The sequence below is a fragment of the Nelumbo lutea genome, chromosome 6, assembly GCF_056320005.1.
Source record: "Nelumbo lutea isolate HS-2025 chromosome 6, American lotus-T2T, whole genome shotgun sequence".
In the NCBI taxonomy this organism is placed as follows: Eukaryota; Viridiplantae; Streptophyta; class Magnoliopsida; order Proteales; family Nelumbonaceae; genus Nelumbo; species Nelumbo lutea.
Genome location: NC_142689.1, coordinates 3,461,832 through 3,481,739, shown reverse-complemented (window position 1 = coordinate 3,481,739; position 19,908 = coordinate 3,461,832). Strand labels below are relative to the sequence as shown.

The 19,908-nt window shown below is 39.8% G+C and overlaps 1 protein-coding gene across 1 annotated transcript in view; it reads left to right on the top strand.

Moving 5' to 3' along the window:
* Window positions 1-19,908, top strand: part of LOC148846874 (myosin-17-like) — a 45,502-nt gene that overhangs the window by 2,922 nt on the left and 22,672 nt on the right. Inside the window, exons 2-4 of the mRNA XM_088950632.1 lie at window positions 18,646-18,774; window positions 19,443-19,586; window positions 19,711-19,856. Of these exons, the coding sequence (XP_088806758.1) occupies window positions 18,646-18,774; window positions 19,443-19,586; window positions 19,711-19,856 (419 nt within the window). The remainder of the gene's footprint in view (window positions 1-18,645; window positions 18,775-19,442; window positions 19,587-19,710; window positions 19,857-19,908) is intronic.

Sequence of the window (19,908 nt, the reverse complement as noted above, 5' to 3'; positions counted from 1 at the left end):
CAAAAGAGGCTTTGAGAGGAAGGAATCGAGGCAAGACCTTTTTGTTGAAGATTAATTAGTTTTATGATGTTTTTTTGAGTAGATGTTTTATGTTAGTTGTTAGATTGGAGGTGGGGACCACAATAGTTATGTGAGTCCAAATTTTATTATGTTTTTTGAGTGTTATATATGCTGTTTTATGTTTTGCCGCCCTATAAGGGCATAGTTATCTTTGTACTGTTCTATTATTTTAGTATAAATAATAAGTGAAGGGGGCGACCACTTTTCTTTTCAACTTCTCTTCTCTTCTTCTCCTTCAAGAAACTACTTTCTTTCATATTTTTTTAATTCAACAGATTCCTATTTGGTATCAGAGCATCGACTAGGGTTTCTTGAAGCATTCTCATGCAGCCCTAGATCAACCGACTGCATGAAGTAGTAAAGGGCTGATCGATCTACTATAGATTGCCCAGTTCTTGGAGTTTTTGGTGGGATCTAGACATCAGGAAGGTGATCTACTGTTGGGCGCCCAGGTATTGTTAGTTTTCTTTTGATTTTCTGAAGAGGGCGGTTTGGTTTCTGAAATTTTCTAGGCCTCCCGGAGTGATCGATTCACTTTTCTCTTTGTTGGAAGGCGTGGGGAGGAGAGAGATTTCCCTCCAGCTAGGGTTTTCTTCTTCCGGAAGGGTTGGTTTCTATGTGTGTGATATTAAATTATTTTTTGAAGGTTTCCAATCTATTTTTTCTTACTGTTGAACTGTTTGAAGTAAAATGGAGAGTTGGAATACCGAGACGAAATCTACCGGCATTGTGGGATTGGGTGTTGGAGGTAGTAGTGATATTTTTGGGTTTGGGATCATTACTACAGTAAAACTTGATGGTACAAATTATTTGGAGTGGGCACAATTAGCTAAGATGGCTATTGGTGCCCGTAGAAAATTAGGGTATCTCACTGGGGAGGAAAAGAAACCTGATACAGACTCTTCCCGATGGGTGCAAGAGAATTACATGTTGTGTAATTTTATGTTTCATATTGCAAAAAATTTCCTATAGGCTAATACTGCTAAGGAGATTTGGGATGGAGTGACTGAAACCTACTCTCAGAAACAAAATGAAGCCAGAGCCTATCAGTTAAGAAATCAGGTGATCAGTATGAAACATGGAGAAAAACCTCTTGCTGTGTATTTCTCCATGCTGAAAATCCTATGGCAGGAAATAGATAACTTAGAAACTGTGGTATGGGAAAGTGTAAATGATGCAACAACTTATCACAGACTGGTAGAGAGGAATAGGGTTTTTGAGTTCTTGGCAGGGCTGAACCCTGAATTTGACATTGTTAGACAACATATTCTTTCTAGGGAGGGTGTGACACTCTCTCAGGCCTATGCTTTTGTCTCTGGAGAGGAGAGTAGGAGGAATGTAATGCTGAGACAGCCTAGGATTGACCAATTGGCTATGGTTGGTACAACAAAACCTAAGCCGAATGGAGACAGGGGGAGTAGTGAGACTAGAAGGGAAGATAAGGACTTGGTGTGTGATTATTGCAAGAAGCCTAAGCATACTAGGGACACTTGTTGGAAGCTTCATCCAAATCTTATGCTTGCTCGGATAAGAAACAAGAAGGGAAATGCAAATGTAGCCACTACAGGAGACTCTTCAGCCCCTCTCTCCCAAACTGATTGGGAATCCATTGCAGTAGCAGCAGTGAGAACAAAATTGGAGAGGTTTGGACAACTTATGAGTAAGAAAGATTCACCCAGCTTTAGCCTTCTAGATGGACAACAGAATGCAAGAGTCAACAACACCACTTCCTTTGCACATACAGGTAGTTCATATGCAACTGCAAATCTTGCATCCACTTCAGGTAAGGAGGGACCTCCCTGGATTATAGACTCAGGAGCATCTGAGCATATGACTAATGCCCCTACCATTTTCAGTTCCTATTAGTTGTGCTCTGGTAGAGATAGAGTCTTTACAACAGATGGTTCACATGTGCCCATTGCTGGGAAGGGGATAGTTGGACTGACCAATGATATAACTCTGTTTTCTATTTTACATGTCCCTAGACTTCAGACCAACCTATTGTCTATTAGTTCTTTGACGAAAATTTTAAATTGTTCTATGACCTTTTTTCTTGGTAATTGTGTTTTGTAGGATCTGGAGTCAAAGAAGATGATTGGGAGTGGTCGTAAGGTGACTGGACTCTACCTTCTGAATGAGATTTTGAGACATCAGGGCCATCATGTTAGCAACAGCAGTAATAGTGGGTCAGAGTCAGTGAACCAAATTATGCTTTGACACAATCGCTTTAGACATCTTTCTTTTAGTTCTTTGAAATGTCTTTTCCCAAAGTTGTTTGAGTCTGTTCAATTATCTACTTTGGAGTGTGAGAGTTGTCAGTTAGGAAAGCATTGTAGACAGTCTTTTAAACCAAGTAATAAAAGAAGTACTTTTGCTTTTAATATTGTTCACACTGATGTATGGGGGCCATATCAAATCCCTTCCATGGGAGGATTTCGTTACTTTCTCTTGTTTATGGATGATTATACACGATATTCTTGGATATATTTGATGAGATGACGTGATGGGGTTCCTAACTTAGTACAACAATTTCACCAGATGGTTCTCACACAATTTGGAGTGAGAACTAAGGCTTTTAGATTAGATAATGCCTGAGAGTACTTTGAGAAGGACCTAACCATGTATCTCTTAGAACATGGTATAGTTCATTAGAGTAGTTGTGCATATATACTGCAACAGAATGAAGTTGTTGAGAGGAAAAAAGACACATTGTGGAGGTGGCAAGGAGTCTTATGGTGTGTTCTTCAATTCCTATGCAGTTCTTATAGCCGTACATGTGATTAATCGTTTTCCTTCACGGACTTTGGGGTTTAAGGTGCCATTCCTTCTTTTTTCAGATGGAGAGATATTTCATATACATCCGAGGGTTTTTTGTTGTGTTTCTTTTGTTCACATGCTTGGCCCTCATCGCAATAAATTGGATCATGAGGCCAAGAAATGTGTTTTTCTTGGGTATGCTCAGAACCAAAAGGGGTATTGTTATGACCCAGTGTCGAGGAGCAGATTTGTCACTATGGATGTTACCTTTTTTGAATCCACATTCTTCTCGAGTGGTTCTTCTCAGGAGGAGAGTTTTGGGGAGAAGAACTCACAATCTGTTCCTCTTTCTGTTTCTGTGGTGCCTCCATTAGTTCAACCACCACCTGCACCATTAGTTCAGCCAACACCTGCACCTCCAGTTTCATTACCTGAGCCACTACGAGCAGCCTCACAGTAATATCAGCGCTGACAGATGATGGTTGAGTCCACACATCCTCAACCCACACCACTCTCTGTCAGTCATTCTGAGACTCCAGATTCAGTAGATACAGTTCCAGGTATTCCTCTTGAGCCTGAGCCTGTTATGTTTTCTGATGATAATGTTTTTGTCCCTAACACCATTGTTGCAGCTGATCCCACTGACCTTGATCTTCCCATTGCACTTCGTAAGGGGAAGAGAAAGTGTACAGCCCACTGTACCTCACACCATCTTTCCTACAGTGCCTTATCACCCTCCTACCGTGCTTTTCTTCTTCCCTGGATTCTGTATCTATACCCAGGAATGTTACTGAGGCTCTCTCCAAACCTGAGTGGAAAACAGTCATGCAAGATGAGATGGATGCTTTGGTAAAAAACCAAGCTTGGGAAATAGTTGATCTCCCTCCATACAAGGAGACAGTCGGATGTCGATGGGTATTCACAGTGAAGTATAAGGCTGATGGCAAGATAGAGAGGTACAAGGCAAGGTTGGTAGCAAAAGGGTATACTTAGACCTATGGTGTTGATTATCTAGAAACCTTTGCACCAGTAGCTAAGATGAGTTCAGTTCGTATCCTTTTATCTCTAACATCCACCTATTCATGACCCTTGTTCCAGCTTGATGTAAAAAATGCTTTCTTCAATAGTGACTTACAGGAAGAGGTATATATGGACATTCCAATAGGCTTTTATGAAAATGTTGGTAAAGGAAAGGTGTGCAGACTCAGAAAATCTCAGTATGGACTGAAACAGTCACATAGGGCTTGGTTTGATAGGTTCAGAAGGGCACTCATCCGTTTTGGATACACACAGACACATTCTGATCACACCCTCTTTGTGAAGAGGAGAGATGCTTTGGTGTCAATTCTGATTGTGTATGTGGATGATATTGGTGACAGGAAATGATCTGGAGGAGATTGATGATCTCAAATACTTCTTAGGGATTGAAGTTGCAAGATCTAAGCATGGGATGTTCATTTCACAGAGAAAGTATGTACTTGACCTACTGCGAGAGATTAGGAAGTTGGGGACCAAACCAATAGACACTCCAATTGATCCAAATCACAGAATTAATGGTGTGGATGGTGAATTGGTAAAGGATGTGGGGAGATATCAAAGAATGGTGGGCCGACTGCTGTACTTGTGTATGACATGACCATATATTTCTTATGCTGTCAGTGTTGTGAGTTAGTACATGCATGCACCTCGGGTTCAACACTTGGAAACTATTGAGAGAATACTTGCATATCTGAAAAAGCACCTTGGTAGAGGCATTCTTTTCTCAAATCATGAGAATCTGAAGTTAGAATCCTATACAGATGCAGACTGGACAGGATGCTTAGATGGCAGGAGGTCTACATCAGGAGTGTGTACTTTTGTAGGTGGAAACTTTTTCTCCTGGAAGAGTAAGAAGCAAGCGGTTGTGGCAAGGTCAAGTGCAGAGGCTGAGTATAGATCCATGGCTCATGGTGTCTCAGAGCTTCTTTGGGTTAGATCTCTTTTGAGTGAGATTAGGGTGAAAGCAGAGGAACCTATGATGTTGTACTGTGACAATCAGGCTGCAATCAATATTGCCCACAATCCAATTCAGCATGATAGGACAAAACACATTGAAGTTGATAGACACTTTATAAGAGAAAGGGTAACTAGAGAAGTTTGTTTGCCTTATGTCTCTTCAGAGTTGCAACTGGCTGATGTTCTCACTAAAGGGTGGCAAGGAACAAGCTTGAACATGATCTACGCAAGTTGGGAATGTGTGATATTTACTTCCAACTTGAGGGGGAGTGTTGAAGATTAATCAGTTTTATGATGTTTTTCTGAGTAGATGTTTTATGTTAGTTGTTAGATAGGAGGTGGGGACCACAGTAGTTATGTGAGTCCAAATTTTATTATGTTTTTTGAGTGTTATATATGCTGTTTTATGTTTTGCCGCCCTATAAGGGCATAGTTGTCTTTGTACTGTTCTATTATTTTAGTATAAATAATAAGTGAAGGGGGCGACTAGATTATTGCTCTCTTTTCTTTTCAACTTCTCTTCTTCTCTTCTTATCCTTCTCTCTTCCTTCTCTCTTCAAGAAACTACTTTCTTTCATATATATATATTTTTAATTTAGCAGATTCCTACTCTTTTAAATCGATTGAAAGGTCTCATAGGGACAAAGGCTTCATATGGTTTGTTACCAAATACATTTACAGAGATAGGGTTGAAGCAAATGTGAAGAAGGGGAATGATGGCAATGGTGGTGGCACAAAGGGTGCAAACATTGAAGGAGAGAAGGTGGTGAGGAAAAATATTCAAGCTGCGAATCAAGTGGTCTAGCCCTAGAATGAGGAGGTGATGGAGACCTTGGTTAGTTAGAGGCTGTTGTCTTGTTTATGCTCAAGCAAGTCACATTAGACAAAGGAAACATCTTCAGTAGAGATAGTGGAGTTGGGGAGTCAAGAAGAGAAGGTTCTAGAAGATATTGTAATTGCAACAAAGGTGGAGAAGGATATAACGGAGGTAGGAGGGTAGTTGTGGAGCTATATTGGGGCACCGGAGGTGGGGGAGAAATATGGTATTTGTGGAATGCTAGGGTTGGAAAGTGGCTTGCTAATCATTCGAGATTCTAGAGTTTTTTTTTTTTTTTTTTTTTTAGATTTGGATTTTTAAGGGGAAGTTGTCACAATCAATGATTATGGGGTTTATTCCAAGAAGAGGTTGGTGCTATCAAATGTATATGGTGCAAATGAAAATGAAAGTAGGGAGAAATTGTAGGTTGAGTTGGAGTCTTGGAGGGATGTCATGAAGTTGGGGTGAGTCCATGGCTATTGGGGGGAGACTTCAATTTACTAGAAGGTTAAGTTAAAAGAATGGGGTTGGGGACAGAAGGATGTCAGGTGCAATGAGGAGTTTTTGGGAATTTTATAAGAATAAATGATTTATTGGACCCTAGTCTTATGGGTTCAAAATTCACATGGTCAAATGGTTAAGACTCCCCAATTCTCAGAAGACTAGACATATTATTGTTCAACGGGGAGTGGGTGGAATTGTGTCTGGATATGATACAAGAAGCTCTAGCTTCCACAATTTTTGACTAACTTTTTCATTGCTAAGGACCCTAAACCTTTCAAATTTGAAAATATATGGTTAGGCTATCCAGATTTTCTACAGGTTGTTGAAAGCAAATGGAAGAGTTATCAAATTCAGGGAAGAGCAGGGTTTAGGTTGATGAAAAATTACAACTGTTAAGAGATGACTTCAAGGTATGGAACAAAACAATTTTTGGGGATATAAGACAGTTAAAGAAGAAATTGTTGGAGAAGAAGGTGAAGTTAGATAGGTTGGAAGAGGAGAATAATTTATCTTAGGAGGCAAGAAGGGAAAGAGAAGATCTTAGAACAAACTTAGCAAGGATAGTTCATTGTGGATAGGTGTCATGGAGACAAAAATCAAGAACTCTTTGGTTAAAAGCAGGGGATAAGAGCACATCTTTTTTTCATACTACTACTAGGGCAAGAAGTAGAGATTGTATTTCTAGATTGGAGGTGGGAGATAGAGTGGTGGATGATCAAAAGGAGATTGAGGAGGAGGTTTGCGGTTTTTGCAAGAAGTTGTTTAAAGCAGCACAAAGGAGAATTTGCTTCCTAGGGGAGATGGAACTTTATAGGATCGACGACTCAATGAAGAGGTGGTTGGAAAGAGATTTTGAGGAAAAGGTGTGGGAGGTGGTTAAGTCTATGAATGGAGATAAAGTGCATGTTTGGATGGATTTAATTTAGCATTACTCAAATCATGTTACTTTATTTTCAAGGATGATGTATTGGGGATGTTTAGGGAGCTGAATGTAGTCAAAATGAAAAAGTGCAAATGCTACTTCCATTACTCTTATTCCCAAGATGGAAAGGGGCTTGTAGTGTGGAAGATTTTAGACCAATCCGTTTGGTCTCTAGTCCTTGCAAAATAATAACTAAGGTGTTGTCTTTAAGGCCAAGAATGGTGCTCAAAGTTATTAGAGTTCGGCCTGCCTGTTAGACTGATAACAGTTAAGGAAAAGAGAGAAGAGAGAGAGAAAGAGAGAAAGGAGAAGAGTAGAAGAGAAGACAAGGAGGAAAAAGGTCTGGTTCGAATGAGAGAAAAGTCAACCCTCTCATTTGGCCAAATTTGTTTTATATGACTAAAATATTGTGGAAAGGTCACATATGCCCCTACTTAAGTTAGGGACATTAGATCTAACATAAACTTACACATCAACACCTAAACATAAGCACAAAACAGAAATACCCCTACATACTCAACACTAACACTCCCCCTCAAGCTGGAGAGTATATATCATATAATCCCAGCTTGTTACATATGTAGTCCACTCTACCCTAACTCAATCCTTTAGCAAACAAATCTGCCCACTGGTTCCCTGTGTTGACATATGCAGTGTCTATCACTCCACTCAACACCTTCTCTCTAACAAAGTGACAGTCAACCTCCATGTGCTTGGTTCTCTCATGAAACACCGGATTAGGAGAAATATGAACTGCAGCCTGATTGTCACAGTAGAGCTTCATCGGAGTATCAACAGTGTATCCCATCTCCTGTAGAAGGTTCCTTAGCCACACTAATTCACAAGTAGTATGCGTCATAGCTCTATATTCTGCCTCTGCATTGCTTCTTGCTTTTCCATGTCACCAGATTACTCCCAAGAAAAGTGCAATAGCTTGTGGTAGATCTCCTATCAGATACAAAACTTGCCCAATCGGCATCAGTATATCCTTCTGTTTCAAGTTTTCCACCACTTTTGTATATCAAACCACGACCAGGAGCCCCCTTTAAATACCTCACAATCCTTAGAACCGCATACCAATGTGGAATCAGAGGTTTCTGTATGAACTGACTTACCACACTAACTGCGAATGAAATGTCTAGCCGAGTGATGGTTAGGTAGTTCAGTTTACCTACTAGCTACCATGTTCTTCAAACACTTCACCCATATCACTACTCAGTTTAGTGTTTGTTTTCATAGGTGTTTCAGCTGCTTTAGCACCTAACAAACCCGTTTCTTCAAGCAAATGAAGAACAAATTTCCTCTGACACAAGTTAATACCATGCTTAGACCTTGCTACTTCTATCCCCAAGAAATACTTCAATTTACCAAGGTCCTTTGTTTGAAAATGTTCTTGCAGAAAAGTCTTCAACTTGTCAATGCCCATTTTATCATTTCTGGTAATGACGATATCATCTACATACACCACCAATAGGATCTTCCCTGCTTGAGAGTCACAACTGAAGACTAAATGGTCAACTTGGCACTGTTTCATACCAAATTTCTTTACCACCTCACTAAATCTGCCAAACCATGCTCAAGGAGACTGTTTAAGCCCATAAATGGCCTTTAGTAGTCGGCACACCTTACCATCCTCCCCCTGAGCAACAAACCCCGGTGGTTGCTCCATATAGACCTCCTTGAGCAGACCACCATGCAAGAAGGCATTCTTGATAGTAGGGTGTGCGTTCAACAGGTGGTGGCACCGGAGGCAAGGACTTGGTCACAGTTGGAACAAGAGGAATAAAATCCACAACTAGAAGAGGAAGGGGAGGAGGTGATGAAGAGGAAGAAACATCAATGGACCCCAAAAAAATGGAGTAGACTCAAAGAATATAACATCAACACAAACAATGGAACGTTGAGAGCTAGGATGATTACACTTATACCCTTTCTGAGTTCGGGAATAGCCAAGGAAGATGCACTTAATAGATTGTGCATCTAACTTGTCTTATCCTAGCCCTAGATTATGAACGAAGCAAATACACCCAAAAACTCGAGGAGAAAGAGGAAACGGAGATAATGTAGGAAACAATGTGGTGAATGGAGAATGACCATCAAGAAGCAAGAAGTAAGCATTGCATCACTCCAAAAAGATTTGGGAACATTCATGTGATGCATGAGGGATTGAGTTGTTTCCAAAAGATGACGATTCTTTCTCTCAACCACCCCGTTTTGTTGTGGGGTGTAGGTACATGAAACCTGATGGATAATGCCATGTTGGTCTAGGTATTCTTGAAATGAAGAAGAGAAATATTCACGGCCATTATCGGAACGAAACATTTTAATGTGAACACCAAATTTGTTGCGAATCTCAACATAAATTTTTTGGAAAATTGTAAACAATTCACTCCTTTCTTTCATTAAATAGAGCCACATCATCCTTGAATAATCATTGTGATAGAACAAGAATTAGAAGAAATTGATGTGTTTCTATTGAGAAAGTAGTACATATATATACAACCTTGTAGATACTAAAACGGAAGAAAATCATACAGCCTTGCAAATACAAAAGAGGAAGAAAATCATACAGCATTGTAGATATTAAATAGGAAGAAAATCAAAGAAAAAATAATTCCTATAATCAAGCTATTCCTAATTGGGCTAGTATTACATATTTACAGCCTATAATTTCGTAGCACTCCCCCTCAAGATGGAGCATAGATGTCAATCATGTCCAGCTTGTTACAAATATAAGAAATCCGAGCTCCATTAAGAGCTTTTGTAAAGATATCTCCTAACTGCTCTCCAGTCTTCACATATGCTGTAGAGATCAAGTTTTGTTGAAATTTCTCACGAACGAAATGACAGTCTATCTCGATATGTTTAGTTCGTTCATGAAAAACTGGATTCGAAGCAATATGAATCGCAACTTGATTATCACACCATAGTTTCGCTGGAACTAAGACTTTAAGATCGACCTCAGTTAAGAGTTGAGAAACCCACATAACCTCACACGAAGCTTGTGCCATTGCTCTATACTTAGATTCTGCACTAGATCGCGACACCACATTTTGCTTCTTACTCTTCCACGAAACCAGATTACCACCAACGAAAACACAATAGCCAGTAGTGGACCTTCGATCAATCTTGGAACTTGCCCAGTCCGCATTAAAAAAACACTCAATGTTATTGTGACCATGATTCCGATATAGTATCCCCCGCCCAGGAGCTCCTTTCAAGTAACACAAGATTTGTTCTAAGGTTGCCCAATGATGCACTGTAGGAGAGGACATAAATTGACTTACAAGACTAACTGAGTAAGCAATGTCTGGACGAGTCACTGTGAGATAGTTCAACTTTCCAACTAATCTTCTATTTCATTCAGGATCATCAAAAGCATCTCCATCCTTTGTGAGTTGTTGGTTAGGAAGCATTGGAGTACTGCATGGTTTGACTCCCAGTTTCGCAGTTTCTGTTAACAGGTCCGAAACATACTTCCTCTGAGACAGGAAAATGCCTCTTTTACTCCTTGCCACCTCAATCCCCAAGAAGTATTTTAGGTGCCCCAAATCTTTAGTATTGAACTGGCTCTGCAAGAAGGATTTCAAGGATAAGATTCCCTTCGTGTCACTCCTAGTGATAACAATATCGTCTACATATACAACAAGTAGAATGATGTCAAATGTGGACTGCTTATAGAAAGCAGTATGGTCAGATTTGCATTTCCTCATCTCAAACCTCTTTACTGCTTGACTGAATTTTCCAAACCAAGCTCAAGGACTCTACACACAGCGTTTTTTGAAGATGACAAACTTTCCCAGACTCCCCCTGAGCAACAAACCCAGGTGGTTGCTCCATATAAACCTCCTCCTGAAGAACTCCATGCAGGAAAGCATTTTTAATATCAAGTTGGTAAAGTGGCCAATCATATGTAGCTGCCAGACAAATAAATAATCAAACTAAAATCAAATTTTCCACAGGGGAGAAAGTATTAGAATAGTCCATTCCATATGTCTGTGCATAGCCTTTGGCCACCAGGCGAGCCTTTAGGTGAGCCACTGATCCATCAAAATTAAATTTGACTGCAAAGACCCACTTGCATCCAACCGCTTTCTTACCAGTAGGTAAATCGACCAGATCCCAAGTTCCATTCTCAGTCAAGGCATTCATTTCCTCAAGCATGGCATCACGCCACCCAGGATGGGATAAAGCCTGGTGAATAGTTTTGGGAATCTCTACAGAATCAAGAGAGGCAACAAGCGAACAAGAAGTAGAGGACAAACGATCATAGGTAACATAAGAGGAAATTGGATAAGTACATTGACGTTTACCTTTTCGAAGAGCAATAGGTAGATCCATATCACTGGGCATTGGATCTGATGATGAAGAAGAGACCGGTGCCGGACTTGTCACAGGAGGATTAGGTCGTTGAGAATAGACTTGAGTAATAGGTAGTTTTGGTTGAGAAGGTGGTGGTGGGGGTATTGGAATAACACTAGCGTTTGGACCGGTGACATGATACATTAGTAGATCATCATCCTCTTGTGGACACACATGTGTAGATGGAGCAGTAAAGAAAGGAAGATGTTCATGGAATGTAACATCAGCTGACACAAGGTACCTGTTCAAGAGAGTAGAAAAACACCTGTACCCTTTTTGGAGACGAGAGTATCCCAGGAAGACACATTTTAATGACTTGGGGTCCAATTTGGAAACCTGCGGACGAACATCACGAACAAAACAAGAACATCCAAAGATACGAGGTTCAACATGAAACACAGATTTATTAGGAAACAGAATCTTATAAGGGATCCGATCATTTAGAACAGTGGAAGGCATGCGATTAATCAAAAAACACGCTGTAGAAACAGCATCAGCCCAAAACTGTTTAGGAACATGTGTTTGAAATAAAAGAGCCCTGGCAGTTTCAAGAAGATGTCTATTTTTTCTCTCAGCCACTCCATTTTGAGATGGAGTATCAACACAAGATGATTGATGGAGAATTCCATTATGAGTCATGTAAGTCTGGAAGGAATCTGAGAAATATTCTTTGGCATTATCACTTCGCAATGTTTGTACAGACACATCAAACTGGATTTTTATTTCAGCACAAAAGGTTTTAAAATGTGAAAGCAAATCAGAACGAGATTTCATTAAATAAAGCCAAGTCATACGAGAAAAATCATCCACAAAGGTAACAAAATATCGAAATCCAGTCTTAGACATAATAGGACAAGGTCCCCAAACATTTGAATGTACTAACTCAAAAGCATGACTAGCCCTTTTATTAACTCGAGAAACAGACAATAGACGATGATGTTTTGCAAACTGACAAGATTCACAATCTAAAGAAGATACATCATGAAACTGAGGAGATAACTTCTTTAACAAAGGTAAAGATGGATGCCCCAGCCGACAATGAGCTTCAAAAGGAGATAAAGTGCTGGAACAGGCAATGGTCTGAGGTTCCTGGGTATCCAAAATGTACAGACCTCTTGATTCTCGTCCTTTACCAATAATCATCTTCGTCATAAGATCCTAAAATAGACAATGATCATGAAATAATGAGATACAACAGTTAAGAGTACGAGTGAGTTTGCTAACAGATACCAAATTAAAAGAAAATTTTGGTAAACTCAATACAGATGACAAAGAAAATGTTGGTGTGGGATTGATAGTGCCAGAACCAAGGACAGAAGAAATAGAACCATCTGCTAAGGTGACTGAAGAAGGAAAAGTGTGTGATTGGAAAGTGGAAAAGAGACAAGGATTACTTGTCATATGATCTGTTGCACCAGAATCAATGACCCACTGAGAGGAAGAAGAAAGAAGACATGTATTGGTTTTACTTGACTCAGCAAGGGCAGTGATGGACTGAGAGGAGTTCTTTAATGCCTCTTGATACTAGGTAAATTTCGCATACTCATCTGCAGAAATTGTAATGGTCTGATTTGACGATGGATGAGGAGCATCACTCGTAGTTACACATGAGCTGACTGAGACCCAGAAGACTTCTGGTTTTTCTTTAGCAATTTCTGGCAAGTCCTTTTAGTGTGTCCTGGTTCATGACAATAGTAGCAAACTACTCCCCCTGTGGCCTGAGTTCCAGCATTCCAACCACTATTACTGCCACCTCTGCTACTATTCTGAGAACGAGACCGGCCAGTTGATCCACTATTCTGACTGACAAGTGCACTAGGTTGTACAAGTGAGGTATGGGAACCAGTATCTGTACGAAGGACCCTAGTAAAGACCTCTTTTAAAGAGGTAATCTCAGGATTAGACAAAATCTATGACTTAGCACCATCAAATTGAGGATTAAGGCCAGCCAGAAAACTCATAATAGCCATCTGTTCACGTTGAGTTTGCTGAACTTTGATATCAGTACTGAAAGGTAACAAGGCGTTCAATTCTTCACAAGGCTGATCCTGTTGTTCAGCCCGATAAAATGTCTTGCAAACATAAAAAATACGGGAAATATTTTCTTTACCAGAGAATAGAAAAGCCAAATATTCCATTAGTTCTTTTACAAACTCACAGTGAGAGACATGACCGACGTACTCATTCTCAATAGAATTGCGGATTTGCAAAAACAATTGAGCGTCAATCCTTAGCCGTTCAGTGCGGGTCTCATCAGTAGGAGGGTCCTTAGTCAGATGGTTGTCCTTAGAGATATTCCGTAAATACAAACGAACAATTTTACTCCAGTCTAAATAATTAGTTCGGTTTAGTTTTTGTTCAGTGATCTTAGACAAAATGGGGATAACACTAGGCATAGCCAAGTTCTTTTGTTCAACCGCCATCATAAACACAGGAAAATAAACTTTTAACAACCAACAAAGCCAATAAAACAGAATCGGCAGTAGATGCAACACTCAAACAACAAGAAACCACAACTGGCAGCACCGAAATATCACCTGTATAAAAAGAACAGAGAAGAAAGACTTTCCTGATGGGCAAACAAACACCACATGAGTAACACCGAGGCTGCTGTGCTACTCTCCGACCTGTTGCAGACTTGAAAGCCCTCTCCTGATCGAAGTGAAGAAGAGATGGGTGAAGGTGGGTAGGCCGATCTGGGATTCCGCTTCCACTAGTAGGGGCGGTGAGATGCAGATGTCACTCGGAATGGGTGACCTAGAGATCGCAGCTGCTGCTCACTTAGGCAACGTCAAGAATTCAAAGCTGCTCACTTGGGCAGCAGAGGGAAGAAAACCAGAAATTAGTTTTAGACTGGAATTGGTGTCTCCAGCTCTGATACCATGTGATAGAACAAGAATTAGAAGAAATTGATGTCTTTCTATTGAGAAAGTAGTACATATATATACAACCTTGTAGATGCTAAAAAGGAAGAAAATCATACAGCCTTGCAGATACAAAAAAGGAAGAAAATCATACAGCCATGTAGATACTAAATAGGAAGAAAATCAAAGAAAGAATAATTCCTATAATCAAGCTATTCCTAATTGGGCTAATACTACATATTTACAGCCTATAATTTCATAACATCAACAAAAATTACAAAATATTTATATCTATTGTATGAAATTACTTTATAAGGACCCCAAACATTTGAATGAACCAAAGAAAAAGGGCTCGACATACAGTTATCAACTCTAGGACTAAAGGGAACATGATGATGTTTCCCTGACTGACACGACTCACAATCCAAAACAAACAGATGACTCAATGAAGGAACCAAAGACTTCAAAACTTTCAGTGAAGGACGACCAAATTGATAGTGCCACTGGAGAGGAGAAAGAGACGATTGGAGAGATGTTGACGTACTTCCACCACCATCAAGATAATACAATCCACCAGCTTCATGCCCTCTACCAATCTTCATCCCCGTCTTGAGATCCTGAAAAACACACGAAGAGGGTTAAAGGTAATGGAGCAATTAAGAGACTTGGCCAACTTACTAACTGACATAAGATTAAAAGGAAATTTAGGGACATACAAAACTGAGGATAAGGATATAGGGTCCATGTTAACATTACCAACACCACAAATGGAAGATGTGGAATCATTAGCAAGGGTAACAGATTGTGATGTTGGGCAATGAGAGGGAAGAAAACGCACCTGGAGTTTCAGTCATGTGATCGGAGGCTCCAGAATCAATAATCCAGGGATTGGGTGTGGATGCCAGACAAGCCATACTTGAGTGTGCGAGAGTGGCTGTGTTTTGCTGAGATGTGGCCTGAACAAACCTCTCATACTCATCATGGGGAATAATCATCATCTCCTTCCTAATAACATCTGTGGATGTAGAAGGTATCTGATCAGCTGAATGACTCTCCTGTCTGAAGCTACTGTCACTAGTCACGGTATGATTGGCCCAAGTTGAGGGTGGACCATGCAAGTCATAGCAATAATTAATGGTATGTCCATCCATACCACAGTGTGTACACCTCCTCGGACCCAAACTATGTCCTCTGCCATGGGCTCCCCTTGAATCTCGATCTCTAGTACGACCACCGCCACGGTTATATGTAGGTCCACTACCACCACTCCGGCAATATGCCGGTCCACTGTCGCCACTACGGCCAGACTGATCTCCCCGAGCTCCACCTCTAACACCACGGCCTCTGGATACTGCAAAGGCTGATCTATTGGAAACATTAGGGTTCTCGGTAGATCCAATGGAAGTCCTCCTAAGTCGAGCAAACACCTCTTCTATGGAAGGGAGAGCTAACCCTCCTAGTATCTGAGCCCGCACCGCTTCATACTTAGATTTCAGCCCCACAAAAAATCGAGTCACATCAAGTTGTTCCCTTTGTTGTTGCTGAATTTTGACATCGGAAGTGAGGGGGTGATAAACATTCAATTCATTACGAATGTTTCTCATACTAGCATAGTACTCCTCAAGACTCTGATTACCCTGTTGTAGATTAAAGTATTCCTGATGCAACTGGTATACTTTGGTTGTATTGTCTTGGCCCGATTACAGCTTCTAAGCATGGTCCCACACTTCTTTGGCAGTATCAAGAAACATGAAATTTACACTAATCTTGGGTTCCATACTATTCCATAACCATGTGATAATCTGTGCATCTACTTGCTCCCAATCAATCATACTCATGAGAATTGGTGGAGGGTTTTTTGTCCCTTATGTGTTTCACCTTCTTCTTTGCCTTAAAAAAGACTTCTACAGATTTAGCCCAAGGTACATAATTTTCTCCGTTCAGCTTAATGGAGGTCATTTAAACATTCATGTAGTCAGTAGGAACCATCGCAATAGTCTTGCTATCACTGTTGTCTCCCATTGCTGAATTCTGGTATTGCTGAATTTGGCACACTAGACCACACTACACACTGATTTCAACACTTACTATTGCTGTAAACTGCACTCTTTACACCACAAACCCTACCTCACGACTACCTGAAACCTCACCACACTGTTTGAAGAACACTTCCCCTTCGAATCACACCGAAAACTGCACAAACCCTAGCACACTACAATCTGAAATCCCATCATACCGTTTGAAACAGACTTATCATTTAATTCACACCAAGAAAATGCATAGAACCTCTTACCTGATCACCCGAAAATCAGACTACACAAGGCATCCACTGCACCACACGAATCAGCCCTATTCTCTTCATCGATTAGGGGAGGGACTCTTAGAAACTGCAGCAACCGACCACAAACACCACAACTGGAGGCATAGAAAGCTCCAAGGGAAGAGGGCGATCACTCCTTTTCAGCCCTTTCCCTTATCTCCAACTGATGGCGAAGAAAGCAAGAGAAAACCCTAGACTGGGTGTGCAGAAAACAGAATTCTGGGCAGATCCGATTTGCTTAGTTTAGCTCTAATACCATATTAGAATTCGGCCTGCCTGTTAGACTGATAACAGTTAAGGAAAAGAGAGAAGAGAGAAAGGAGAAGAGTAGAAGAGAAGACAAGGAGGAAAAAGGTCTGGTTCGAATGAGAGAAAAGTCAACCCTCCCATTTGGCCAGATTTGTTTTATATTACTAAAATATTGTGGAAAAGTCACATGTGCCCCTACTTAAGTTAGGGACATTAGATCTAACATAAACTTACAGATCAGCACCTAAACATAAGCACAAAGACAGAAATACCCCTACATACTCGGCACTAACAAAAGCGTTTGTAGGTCAAACACAAATGGCATTTGTGGAATGCAAACACATTTTGGATGGTTTGCTGATTATGATTGAATGCGGGGGTGGTTTGTAAAGTTAACATTGGAGAAGGCCTATGACCATGTGGAGTGGGGATTTTTGGAAGTGGTACTGGTGAGGATGGGTTTTGGGGAGAAATGGAGAAATTGAATGCTTGTGTCTTTTCAGTGTCTTTTTCAATTTAAATTAATGGAGTATCCATAGAATTTTTTCAAGCTTCTAGGGCTTCAAGGTAGAGGGACCCTTTATCTCCCATGCTATTTGTTTTGGTGGTGGAAGTGTTGAATTGGGATTAATGGAAGGTTTTAAGGTTGGCAAGGACCAATCATTGCAACTCTATAGCATGCTGATAATACATCGGAAATGTGTCAGGTCTTGCGTTTGAAAAGTGCTCTGAGCTGTTAGCAGGTCTGAAAATAAATTTATCCAAGAGTGTGATGATAGTTGTGGGGGAGATAGATTTAGAACACTACCATCTTTTAGATCTGATGATTTAAAACAAGCTTATGATCAATCCCCTTGCTAAGCTTCTTAATTCCCTCATGATCCATGTATACTGCCATCGTTCATTGGAATGGCTATTTAGCCAACCCACTAGTCTTAGAATTTCCTTTGATCACCAGATTTGTGTAATTAGAAGCTTTTGCAATTGGTCCTGCGAAGATGGCTATAATAGCCCCAGATCCATCTCTAAAAAGTAAAACCCCTCCTATGCCTGATGGTTCTGGATTGCCTAGATTGCATCCATCTAACAAAGCAAGTTTTACCATAAATAAAGAGAAACATGAGGATGGAGATTAGAAAAATGCTTGAGAAGAATTCCTGCTAGAGGGGCTAACATGTCCACCGACAGTGTTCCTAAATGGATGATGTGTCATGTGTCTGTGTTGGACAAATGTCTGAGTCCAATACTCCATGGATACTTGAGGACATTACTGTGTGATGTTTCCTTTCTGTCTCCCGTTAGTAGACATAAATGAACAGCTAATGTACAAGATGAATGCCATTTTTCATATCATAAGTTAATAACAAAGACAACATATTTTGCATGTATGCAATTTTTTTTAGGTTCCACAGGTATATAGTATTAGTGTGAAAAAAATATGAACTATTTTAATAGTATATACTGACCGTGAGTCCATGTTTTCTCATCTTGCCGAGTCAGACTCTTGGACATGTGTCGGATTCCGACTCCCATGTCCATGTCCATGCAACACTGCCATCAACCATGTTGTAGGAATTTGATGGTTTGTTCCTTTCTTCAAGACTTATCTGCATATAGTATGGAATGATATCACTCGTTTCTGCCAAAATATTTTTATAATGCATGCATCTCTCATCTGTTTCCCAAATTGTCTTTTGTTTATGCAATCATTGAAGAACTCCTGTAATTGTTTATTGAATTTTTGAATGCTAATGATTTGATTTCCATGCTTTCTGATTCATAGTTGCTTGTGCAGGTGGAACCAGTTAACATTGTTGTTGGTTCCCATGTATGGGTTGAGGATCCTTTACTGGCTTGGATTGATGGGGAAGTTACACGAATCAATGGTCATGAGATTCATATTAACACAACAAATGGGAAAAAGGTTTTTGGCATCATTTCCTCTCATGTTTTTTGAGTGTTCTTTTATAATTCTTAAAAAGTTATATATTTTGGATACAAACCAGTTGCCTCAAGGAGATGTAATCTCTAAGTCATATTACATGATATAATTTATTACATATGCCATATAATGGAAAACCCACCAAGAGACCAACCACTAGCTTGTTGAGTTTCTGCTCCTATTTATTTATCCTCCATGTCTTCTTCCTTCTATAAAGAATTTTACATGCATTTTGATGGGAGAAAAACGTAGCCATGTCAGTATCAATTTGCTAGCTTTGAGCATGCTCTTTGACTCTGAACATAAAATTATGCTGCAGATGCAGCATCCCTTGTGATGGTTATCAATACATTTTTTAAAGAAAAAAAATCTCTAGATCATGTGCTTTTTTAGCAGAATCCAGGTTTACCTTAATGCTATTGTCTCTAATGTTCTCTGTATTATAAGATTAATTACTTTTCCATGTCCACCTTTGCTTCCATTTCCATCTGATCATTTGATGGGTATTTTGCCTTTTAAATGTATTGTTGTTGTTGCTATTATTGTTCTTCTTATTCTTATCATTATTATTTAAATGTATTATTATTATTGTTATTATTATTATTTAAATATAGTCCAGTGTGCCTGATAAACTGGCTGCATTTGTACAGGTTGTCTCCAATATATCAAAAGTATTTCCAAAGGATACTGAAGCTCCACCTGGAGGGGTTGATGATATGACAAAGCTCTCATATTTGCATGAACCTGGTGTTCTGCAGAATTTGGCTACCAGATATGAACTTAATGAAATCTATGTAAGTCCTTCCTCTAGTTGTTTATTTTATGCTTGGCATACTAGAATGTATGAAAGAAAAAAAATGAGCAAGTTGTAGAGTTGTAGATAGTTTATGATGCTAAAATTTTCCTTTGATCTTACAGACATACACTGGCAATATCTTGATTGCAATAAATCCATTTCAAAGATTACCTCATTTATATGATACTCATATGATGGAACAATATAAAGGAGCAACATTTGGAGAGCTAAGCCCCCATGTTTTTGCTGTTGCAGATGTTGCATACAGGTGATTCTTAGTCCTTACAAATGTCACAATCTTTTTGTTGGTACTTGTATTG